The sequence below is a fragment of the Anabrus simplex genome, chromosome 2 (genome assembly GCF_040414725.1).
Source record: "Anabrus simplex isolate iqAnaSimp1 chromosome 2, ASM4041472v1, whole genome shotgun sequence".
Classification (NCBI taxonomy): domain Eukaryota; kingdom Metazoa; phylum Arthropoda; class Insecta; order Orthoptera; family Tettigoniidae; genus Anabrus; species Anabrus simplex.
Window position 1 is genome coordinate 1,003,111,655 of NC_090266.1, and position 12,198 is coordinate 1,003,123,852.

The 12,198-nt window shown below is 40.1% G+C and overlaps 1 protein-coding gene across 1 annotated transcript in view; it reads left to right on the top strand.

Moving 5' to 3' along the window:
- Window positions 1-12,198, top strand: part of Spt-I (serine palmitoyltransferase subunit I) — a 398,639-nt gene that overhangs the window by 76,695 nt on the left and 309,746 nt on the right. Inside the window, exon 3 of the mRNA XM_067141884.2 lies at window positions 11,456-11,566. Coding sequence (XP_066997985.2) covers window positions 11,456-11,566 — 111 coding nt within the window. The remainder of the gene's footprint in view (window positions 1-11,455; window positions 11,567-12,198) is intronic.

Sequence of the window (12,198 nt, forward strand, 5' to 3'; positions counted from 1 at the left end):
ACATTTTTGTGATGCACGTCCTTCTGCACGGCTCGAACCAACTTTTATTGTACTTCAGCAATTTGTCCCTTTTTCTACACATATTTTGTCCAGCGTGATCGAATTTTAGCACACAAAATACTGACAGATTTCCTTATTGACTTGGATATATCCTCGTAACAATTCTCGAAGCCTAAGTGTTCAATTACAACATTCGCTATATCATCGTTCCGCTTATATTCCCTGCTGTTCCTCAACAGCTCGAAAACCGACCTCTGGGTTACAGAGCACACGGCTTCTGAAAAAATTAATTACTCTCATGGTCGCGCCTGGTCGCAGCAAAAAGTCACAGTTTTCTATTCATTGAAGTATATATAACTCATCTAAAAGACTTTCATTGCGGAAATCGAAGGCAATCCATTTTGAATGTCAGCTCAAATATTTGTATAATTAGATAGGACTTGGACACCGTGTACCTGAATTTTAAGTGCATATTTCGGGCACCAGTATAGTAATTTCCAGAAAATGCTACATACTGTATAAAAATACATACCTTCATCTAATATAATCACATTGCAAGCTAAAGAAATATTTAGTTCTGATGTCTTTACTGAGCCCTCACATAATAATAACTGTGCGCTCGCCTCGCCAGAATATGATGCCGTAACGGAGGAGAGCCACTTTAGGTCTTCGGTGAGAATAGATAATCAGACAGCGCGACTTTTCAATACTTAATTACTGTACCCAGGAGTCTTATACACACGACTCACAGAAAATGCACACCAAAGACAAGGGTTGAAAATATTATTTTTGGCCGGCCGGATGCTAGAAATTACCCACTGTGTGTGGTCTACTTGTCTATGTGTTCTACTCATAGTAATGTTCTGGCCAAGTAGTCAACAGAGAATCCAGAGTTTACTCCGTTAATACACATTTCAGTTTGGCTTTGAAGAGAAGATAGGGAAGATAGGGAAGGAAGGTGTCAGTTTCATGCTGGACATTTGCTGTTGTGGGATGGCACAGAGGTGCCAACTAATACGGATTGTCCGTAATTATTAGGGATTTCACCTCACGAATGTGGAATTATGGTCAAAGGGGGAATTATCACGGGAAAGCTGTCATTATCACGAAAAAATAATTTTTTACAGAAAAAAGAAAAGAAGGAAAACTGCTCAATCCTTTCAAGCCTTTCTCCTAAATTGTCCTCGTTTCAATGCTTGTGAGTTGGCAACAATACTTATTCGATCGTGACTTCTTTTGCTACCCATAAGCACTGTAAAATTCATAGCAAATTACAGAGCTCAGGTACTGCTCTTCTGCTCTATAAATCCTTCAGTAATGTTGTATTTGCTGTGTCAAGGGTACCTGGCAGTTGAATGGAAGAGTGAGAAAGAAGTGAAGCCTACGTTAAGCACATCTGCACTGGAGTCGCTTATGGTTCAGAAGATGAAAATGCCATCACAGTGGGAAGGATGCTTCAAGAAAAACTACACTGAAAAGCAACTGATGCATGAGAAACAAGCTACCAGGAATGTTTTATCGCAGAACCATAGTGAATAGAAAAAGGAAGTGAGAGCACTTCGACTCGCTTCCCATTACAGCAATGGTGAAACTAGTGGCTACAGTGCGCAGATTTGCCACTGCAGCGCAATGATTGCTTTGGATGAACTGATGGCATTGTTTCCACTGGTTGCGCGCATTTTTACTTGTAGTGGGAGTGATTTTTTTTTTTTGGTATAATATTATAATAACTATATTTTGGAATATAGTGAGTGCGAAAATGCCATCGTGCTTTGTGCCAGGGTGTCGATCTGGTTACAGGTCAGGTGAAGGTAAACATTTCTTTTCACCATCTGAAAATGAGGACCATTTCTCTGAGTGGGCTAGAGCGATCCCAAACAGCTTACCTGTAAGTCTACGATATGCAAGTGTCATTTTTCGGAAGATCTTATTATAAAGGTAGACAAGTTTATTATTAATGGGGAAAAAGTTAAGCCAGGAGCTGTCCCTCACATTTTTCCAAACTGACCGTCCTATTTAAGCAAGTCCCTAAAAATTCGAAAACTCCCACTGAAATGAGAGTTACTCAAAGAACATGTTGGAAATGACAATATTAACAGTTGTATCTTAGAATGTAATGGACTACATTTTCCCTCTACATCTAAAATATCTGATATTGATGATAATGTAAAAATATAAAACCTGGTCTCAGTTTGCCTTGTAAAGTAGCTGATGATGATGATGTTGCTTCTAGAACTATTCTAAATTTGAGGAGGCAAGTTAAAAACCTTGGTAGGAATTTAATTAGAAGCAAAAATAAGTTAGTTGCATGCAGAGCTAAATTAAAGCAGATTGCAAAGAAAGTCAATGTGTCAAGTGAAGCTGAAGACAGTTTTAAGTTCTTTAGCAAGAAACAAAACAATGTGGACACAATGCTCAAAAATGTAACACCAGTCCCAAAGGTATGCACTTTCTAATTAATTTATACTAGATAGATTGATTTTGAAAATCAAATTCCCTAAGGGTTACAGACATTGAAGCATGAATTACTTCCTCTCCCTGCCAAAGCTCATTTGAGAAGAATGTCCAAAGGGTTCAAATGTGGTGTTAATATATGCCGTGAATGCAGTAAAAGATTTTTATTTAAGTGAGCAAGACGAAGGCAAGCGATTAGGAATAGTGATTTTTAATGAAGTGACATTGAGAGGAGACATTAGATTTAATACAGCTACACTGACAGTTGATGCATTTGTTGAGCTAGGAGATGAAACTCCCTATGACAAGAAGAACGTCCTTGCCAATCAAGCGCTTGTATTTATTTTTGTCCCTTTGTTGCACAGCTGGATCCAGTTGTAGCAGTGTATGCTAGCAAGAATGCAACTTCTGGAGAGCTACTGCAAAGATAATAATTCAGGTCGTAATTCAATTGGAACAAGCTGGGGTTAAAGTAGTTAGCTTTACGTGTGATGGAAGTCGGTGTAATAAAAGGGCGTGGATGAATTTGGGAATTGCTCCATTGAAAACTCTGCAGATCATCAAAGGCGAGTGTGGGCATTTTCTGATTCTGTGCATATTTTGGAGTGCATATGTAATTATATCCACGATAACGTTCTTTGCTGTAGAAAGGCAAAGAGGTGCATCACAACATTTATACACAGAAAGGTCAATTTGATATAACTGAGTTCGCTGGTCTTCGAAGTTGTCCTAAGATAACACCCTCTCACATAGACCCTACCTCATTTCAGAGGATGAACGCCAGGTTAGCTCTACCTGCTAGAGAGAGCTCTAATAGCTGTCCTTTGATATCTCGCTGAGTGTCGCATATTGTCTCTGCTGTATTTGTTTACATTCAATTGCGTCTTGTTAGCGATGGCAGAGGTAGCATATTGATTAAAGACAGACAGATTTGTTAGGCATGATTTACCCTCCATAAAACAATGTTGTTCGTCTGACAAAAAAGAGTCTGTGAATACATCAGTTGGGAGTGTAAAATTCTTTCAGTTGCTCCTGAGAGGATAGATGAGATCGAAATGGATCTGTATGAAGAGGGGTTAGGTCTATCACCAGATTTATGAGTCGGTATTATGTCAGCCTGTTTCCAAGCATCAGGAACAGGCCATAGTTAAAGCACTGGTTCAGGATACAAAGAGAGAGAGAGGAAAGCATAAAGAGAATGCAGTGTTTTTGACAAAATAGGATTTAGTTCAGCAGGGCCAGTGGCTCTAGAAGTCGGAAGAATGTTAAGAACTTCATCAGACAATGTTTTTTTTCTTTTCTAGTTGCTTCCTGTTGCACCGACACAGATAGGTCTTACGGAGACGATGGGACAGGAAAAGCCTAGGAATGGGAAGGAAGTACCGTGGCCTTAATTAAGGTACAGCCCCAGCATTTGCCTGGTGTGAAAATGGGAAACTACGGAAAATCATCTTCAGGGCTACTGACAGTGGGGTTCGAACTCACTATCTCCCGGATGCGAGCTCACAGCTGCACGCTCCTAACCGCATGGCCAACATGCCCGTTGGCAATGTTGTTATACTTGCTGATGAGTGACAACATGCTGCTTGTGTAGGTGGAAGGATAGGTTCAGAATCAGTCAAAATTTGGGTTGGTTTCCCAAAGAGTCCAAGTGTGCTGTTTATTCTGAAGAATTAATTTAGTCGAGTCTTTAATCCAGGATGGGAAGTGATTTGACTGATGTTTAGTGAAAGGTATATGGTTTCCAGTGGAAGCAAACAGGTATCATAGAAAGTACTCATGGAGCAGTTGTCACCAGATGAGAAAATTTGCCCCAAAGTGTAACCTCGGCAAAGTCTATTGGTTTGCAGTGTAGGAGTGGACGTGGACAAATCTAGGGAGCCATGGTCAGGTGAAAATAGGGTGCGGAAGACCACTACACTGGCATAAGTAAGACTGGAGAAAACTACGTCCAAAGTACCCTTTTTCTTGGTGGGTTTCATGTTTTGCTGCTGGAAATGGAGACCATTAGTTTGAAAAAACGTAAGTATCCAGAGGGGAGTTTGTATTACCTGTAGTATTTGATGTCCATTTCATGGAGGTGTTTTAATCACCAAGGCAAATTATTTCATTGTGGTTGTTAAGGGCTGAGATAGTGGAACGGAAACATTCCTCTACTATGTTGAGATATATTTTGCTGGAGTATATTTAGGGCTTGTGGCTGTCTCTATCCATATGATTTTGTAGTTAGTTTCGAGACCTGTCCTGTGTTTAGCTTTTAACCTCTTCTTAGCAGCAATTGATATACCACCCTCGCCCCCACACACACACTTTGTTATGCCATGTTGTGCTCCATCCCAGCAAAATATTTGAAGATCAACAAATCTTGCTTGGCAGTGAGGCTGGAGTGGGGATAAGTTGGTCAAGCACAAGCTTGAAGCGCAGAAAATAGTCATTCACATTTTATGAGGCACCACACTCACATTGACAGATATACAAAAACTTTCACTCACATGAAAGGTTACAATCCGACCCAAAAATATCTCTACAAACAACATTAGCGCATGGCTGCTTACCGGCTGCCCTCTTGACTTCCAATTACATTTCTTGTTTATTATTTATATAGAGGAGAGATCCTCACTTGGACTGTGTGTAAGTAGGGTAGCATCCTGCTTCATGTACTTACCGAGCTCAGAACATTTTAAGCAAGCCTATGGGAGTAACAGAGTCCCACTCCCATTTGACAGGCGAGGGACTCCTTGGAAACAACTTGGTGAACAAAATGGAATTCAGTGCGGAGCTGTCAATATTAATGGGGCTTATGGAAGAAAGAAAGTAGAACTGGCTGAGTCAGCAAAGAGGATCTGGATGTGCTAGGAGTAAGTGATATTCGGGTAAGGGGAGATAACAAGGAAGAGATAGAATATAAAGTGTACTTGATGGGTGTTAAAAAGGGAAGGGCAGAGTATGGGGTAGGACTGTTTATCAGGAAAACCATTGCACGCAACATAGTTTCTCTTAGGCATGTCAATGAGCGAATGATGTGGGTAGATTTGGCAGTTGGAGGAATTCGGATGAGAATTGTCTCAGTGTATTTACCATGTGAGGGTGCAGATGAGGATGAAGTTGACAAGTTTTATGAAGCTTGAGTGACATAATTTTCAGAGTCAACAGCAAGGATAGGATAGTGCTAATGGGCGATTTCAATGCGAGAGTTGGCAATAGAACTGAAGGATATGAAAGGCTGATTGGTAAATGTGGGGAAGATATGAAAGCTAATGTGAATGGGAAGCATGTGCTGGACTTCTGTGCTAGTATGGGTTTAGCAGTTACGAATACTTTCTTCAAGCATAAGGCTATTCAACGCTACACATGGGAGGCTAGGGGTACCAGATCCATAATAGACTATATCTTAACCGACTTTGAATTCAAGAAATCTGTTAGGAATGTACGAGTTTTCTGGGGATTTTTCGATGATACAGACCACTATCTGTTCTGTAGTGAACTAAGTATCTCTAGGCCTAGGATAGAGAAAGTGAAATCTGTTTGCAAACGAATAAGGGTAGAAAATCTCCACCCTTTATTCTAGAGAAGTAAATTATGGTAACACATTAAAATCACCCATATCATCTAGTTAACCCAAGACCTTGACCTCTAACTGGTGCCATTGGAGCTATAGCAACTACCATAATTAAATGATTTCACCAATATGATAACTCCCTTTTATTTTTAGAATTAGCTTTAATTACTCTAACCATAATTCAATGATGACGTGACATCACACGAGATGGAACATACCAAGGTCTCCATACATTACCAGTCAGTAAAGGATTACGATGAGGTATCATTTTATTAATTATTTCTGAAGTATTTTTCTTTATCTCCTTCTTCTGGGCTTTTTTTTTTTTTTTTCATAGAAGCCTTTCACCTAGTATTGAATTAGGATGACTTTGGCCACCTTTAGGTATTCAACCTTTTAATTCTCTTCAAATCCCTATTCTTAATACCACCATTCTCCTTGCTTCTATATGACAATTGGGGTTCAGTGAGAATTGATGGTAGAATGAGTTCTTGGTTCAGGGTTCTTACAGGGGTTAGATAGAATTACATGGATATGATTAGTGAGAAGTTTCGAACAGTAGACAGTAAGCAGGTTCTGGATATAGAAAGAGAATGGGTGGCATACAGCGATGCTGTAGTAGAAACAGCAAGGGAATGCCTAGGAACAACTGTGTGTAAAGGTGGGAAAAGGCGAATATCTTGGTGGAATGAGGAAGTGAGTGCAGCTTGTAAACGTAAAAAGAAGGCTTATCAGAAATGCCTCCAAACAAGGGCCGAGGCAGACAGGGAATTAATTGTACGTAGATGAAAGAAACAGAGCGAAACAAATAGTTGTTGAATCCAAAAAGAAGTCTTGGGAAGATTTTGGTAAGAACCTGGAAAGGCTAGGTCAAGCAGCAGGGAAACCTTTCTGGACGGTAATCAAGAATCTTAGGACGGGAGGGGAAAAAAGGAAATGAACAGTGTTTTGAGTAATTCAGGTGAACTCATAATAAATCCCAGGGAATCACTGGAGAGGTGGAGAAAATATTTTGAACATCTTCTCAACGTAAAAGGAAATCTTCCTGGTGGTGTTGCGAACAGCCAAGCTCATGCGGAGGACGAAAATGATGTTGGTGAAATTATGCCGGAGGAAGTGGAAAAGAATGTGAATGTCATAAAGCAGCAGGCATAGATGAAATTAGACCTGAAATGGTGAAGTATAGGGGGGAAGGCAGAGATGAAATGGCTTCATAGAGTAATAAGATTAGCATGGAGTGTTAGTAAGGTACAGGGTGGCACACAAAATGTCATACATCGGAAATGTTTCATAAAATGTGTAAACCTGGGCTCACAACCATGTCCTTTCGTGAACAGAAACCTTACTTCATGTGTGATCCGACAGGCAGCACCACATGTCGCGCATGCATACCGGCTGCCAGTTATACAGCATGGCGGACAAAGGGAGATCGACGCGTGAACAGATGGTAAAGATAGTGTTGTTTTATGTGGAAACAAAGAGCGTAGCTCGGACCCAGGAAAGGTTTCATGTTCATTTCCGTACTCGGTGGGCTTCTTGCCGGCAGACGGTATACAGACTGGCCAGGCAATTTGAAACAGAAGTCAACAAATTGGAGAGAAAACAGCCCCGCCTCAAGCCGGTCCGCTCACCGGAGAATGTTGCTGCTGTGAGAGCGGCTCTGGCTCGGAGCCCCTCCAAATCCACCAGAACTGCATGTGTTCTGCTGGCATCTCAGTGACGTGTTTCCATACAAAAAGCAACGCCGAGTACAGTTTGCTGCGTGGGCTTTTGCAGAATGTGATCCCGTATTGCACAACACATGGTTCAGTGATAAGGCACACGTCCATCTCAATGGTGCAGTGAATGAACAGAATGGCCGGCTTTTGGCGAAAGAATGGCCTGCTATTGTGCATGAGGTTGAAAGTCATGGTGTGAAAGTGTGTGTGTGGGCTGCAATTTCCAGTCATGGAATTATTGGGCCAATCTTTTTCAATGACACAGTCAGTAGTGCGCGTTATTTGGACATGTTGACAAACAGTTTCCTTTCAGAACTCTTTGCATCACGACTGCCAGTAGAGACACAATGGTTCATGCAAGATGGCGATCGTCTGCCCACAGCATATGTTGTTCTGGACTTCCGGAATGAATCTTTCGGGCCCGGAGTGATGTCCCATCGATATCCCAAGCTTTTTCAGGGAGGCTCAATCTGGCCACCGCATAGCCCCGATCTCAATTCCTGCGACTTCTTCCTGTGGGGATACTTGAAGGAGACAATCTACCGCCATAAACCAGAAAATGTACAGCAGTTGCAAGCGGCCATTGTGACTTTCTTCCGAGGGTTGAGTGAGGACATGTGTCGGAGAGTGATGACGAACATGCGGGTTCGCCTCGAAGCTGTTGTACACCGAGAAGGTGGACATACTGAACATGTCCTGCACACGGACTAACCATGCACATGTCAGTGAATGTTGTAACGCCATTTTGTATTCAATATGTTGTATATTACATTTTCTATAAACAATTTCCAGTGTATGACATCTCGTGCGCCACTCTGTACCTTCAGATTGGACAAAAGTTGTAATTGCACCTATCTATAAGCAAGGGAACAGGAAGGATTGCAACAGCTATCGAGGTATCTCATTGATTAGTATACCAGGCAAGGTTTTCACTGGCATCTTGGAAGGGAGGGTGCGATCAGTAGTTGAGAGGAAGTTCGATGAAAACCAGTGTGGTTTCAGACCACAGAGGGGCTGTCAGAATCATATTTTCACTGTGCGCCAGGTAACTGAAAAATGGTACGAGCGAAATAGACAGGTTTGTGTTTCGTAGATCTAGAGAAAGAATACGACAGGGTACCGAGAGAAAAGATGTTCGCCATAATAGGAGACTATGGAACTAAAGGTAAATTATTAAAATGAATCAAAGGCATTTATGTGGACAATTGGGGTGCAGTGAGAATTGATGGTAGAATGAGTTCTTGGTTCAGGGTACTTACAAGGGTTTCACAAGGCTGTAATCTTTCACCTTTGTTGTTCGTAGTTTACATGGATCATCTGCTGAAAGGCATAAAGTGGCAGGGAGGGATTCAGTTAGGTGGAAATGTAGTAAGCAGTCTGACCTCTGCTGACAACTTGGTCTTAATGGCAGATTGTGCCAAAAGCCTGCAGTCTTGGAACTTGAAAATAGGTGCAAAGAGTATGGTATGAAAATTGGCCTTTCAAAGACTAAATTGATGTCAGTAGGTAAGAAATCCAACAGAATTGAATATCAGATAGGTGATACAAAGCAAGAACAGGTAGATAATTTCAATTATTTAGGTTGTATATTCTCCCAGGATGGTAATATAGTAAGTGAGATTGAATTAAGGTGTAGTAAAGCTAATGCAGTGAGCTCTCAGTTGCGATCAACAGTATTCTGTAAGAAGGAAGTCAGCTCCCAGACGAAACTATCTTTACATCGGTCTGTTTTCAGATCAACTTTGCGTTAGGGGAGCGAAAGCTGGATGGACTCAGGATATCTTATTCATAAGTTAGAGGTAACAGACATGAAAGTTGCAAGAATGATTGCTGGTAAAAACAGGTTGGAACAATGGCAGGAGGGTATGCAGAACGAGGAGATAAAGGCTAATTTAGGAATGAACTCGTTGGATGAAGCTGTATGCATAAATTGGCTTCGGTGGTGGGGCCGTGAGGCGAATGGAAGAGGATAGTTTACCTATTAGAATAATGGACTCTGTTATGGAGTGTAAGAGAAGTAGAGGGAGACCAAGACGACAATGGTCAGACTCATTTTCTAATGATTTAAAGATAAGAGGTATAGAACTAAATGAGGCCACAGCACTAATTGCTAATAGAAGATTGTAGCGATGTTTAGTAAATTCACAGAGGTTTGCAGACTGAACACTAAAAGGCATAACGGTCTATAATGATAATGTATGTATGTTATTTATAGAAAAAAGCTATTTGATTATAGTCTGTGCAAGATAAGATGATGTTTACATTGCGGTATAAAACTGAAACAACCAGTCTAGGAAGGAAATAGTTGGCCATGCGGTTAGGAGCGCACAACTGCGAGCTCGCGTCCAGGAGATAGTGGGTTCGAATCCCACTGTCGGCAGCCCTGAAGATGGTTTTCCGTGGTTTCCCATCTTCACACCAGGCAATTGCTGTGGCTGTACCTTAATTAAGGCCACGGCCGCTTCCTTCCCATTCCTAGGCCTTTCCTGTCCCATAGTTGCCATAAGACCTATCTGTGTTGGTGCAACATAAAGCAGAAAAAAAGAGAAGGAAGTAATACTCTTAATAGCATATGATGCATATCAATGTACAAAAATGAGCAGAATTCTGGATACTATTTTTACCATTTGGAAGGGAAATACGAATGATAATTCATGAATAACTTTGTACAGTGAGTAGAAGGGTTGACCTTTGGGTAATGAGAATCAATGTGAGGAAAATCAAAGACTGTTTTGCTGACAAAAGGAAAAATAGAATCAGTCTTGAAGAAGTGGAGAACTTCCAAGAACAGTCAGTTGGGCTGATTTTGAACACAATGCAATTAGTCACTGTTGTCTGTTATACAGATGTGTTTAAATAATTTTAAATCTGACTGCTTACCTATACTAGCAGTCGAATGAAGTAAAACAGAAATAATCAGTTTTGACTGATTGCATCAGCAATGCAGAATGCTAGATAATATTGTTCTGAAACTAGAGGACCATAGATCATATTCTACCCTGCTTTTTTTTTTAAGTGTTCTCTAATGGCTTTGGGGTCTTTGCGCTTTTCAAAATGTCCTGTTTTCTCTGCTTGGGTTTCAACACAAACATAGCGCATACAGGGACACTGATGTCCCAAAATTTAAAAACACAGTTGCAAACAGTAAACGTAATTTTTATCCAAAAATTGTAACTGTAATAGTTTTGTTTATGCCTATGAGATTCGAAATATTCATTTCAATTAAAACACAGAACAGAACAGTCAGGATACATGTTTCTAAAGGAAGGACTCTGACAATGTGAAAGAAGCGCGTTCAGGAAAGGAATGAATGTCCTTGTATTCATTGTTGACTGCATTAATAACTGCACATTAACGGTATAGACATTGTAGAACACATGTGAATTGTTTTCAAATATATCACAATATGTGCTTGGATACAGCAACCAATCAAATTCTTTCGACATATATGTTTCGTGCGTCAAAAGGGTTAATTCTTATAATTGTAATGTATTAACAACTTATATCACAAATGTTTGCATTTTTACTTCATAATGATTCAAGGATTTAACTTCAAAATTGTACGTATTTGATGGTTATAGTTTGACCATTCTAAAACAAACAAACAAAAATACAGTTTACTGTATAGTTATATATTTGCTGCTAAACATCAACTTGCCATAACAATCATTATTTTATTTTGTTAACAAATGGCAAACTACTGTTATTATTGCTATGTTTTCAGGAAATTCAAGCAAGAATAGAGGAAAGGCTGGAGACTTACAATCCTGAGGACCTTGTGCCTTCAAAAGTTATAAAAGAGAGAATTTTGAATCCAAAAATCCTCTATAGCAAGGTAAGTGACTCTTCTTTGAAGTGGATTATGTTCACGAGAGTGAAGTGTGTGCTGTGATAACTAACAGAAGAAATAAAATTGATTTAATACTCAGATTGAGGCTTCCCTAACTTGGAAAATTATATTCTAAAATTCATAAGGGTATACACTCTATGCATATATCAGCATCAAGAAGTTTAAACTTGCATTAAGAAATTTACCACACATTAAGCCTCATAACGTACTGAGAATGGTAAGTCTACATTTTCAATTTTATAATGTCTTACCTTAGTGTAAGAAACGTCTTCGCCTTGCTTTTCGTGTGTGTGAGGAGTAGTTGGACCTTCTCTCTTTAGTTACCAGTAGTAATCTGTCAGCGTGTTTTTTGTTCCATTTCTCTTGATATCTGCATTCCATTTCCTGTAGATCCTGATGGAATCTTTCTCCTTGCTCTTCGCTCAGCATTCCTAGGATCTCAGGGAATAGTCCAGATGTGAATGTAACATGTGCACTTTCAAACTCATTTTGCAGCCTAAATCTTGGAAAGAAACAAGCATCTATCCACCTTTTTTTTTTGTAGTCCGAATCCTTTGTGTTTCAAACAAAGTTTTTGAGCACATTCCGGAATGCTATCCATGCCGATTGCTCTGCAG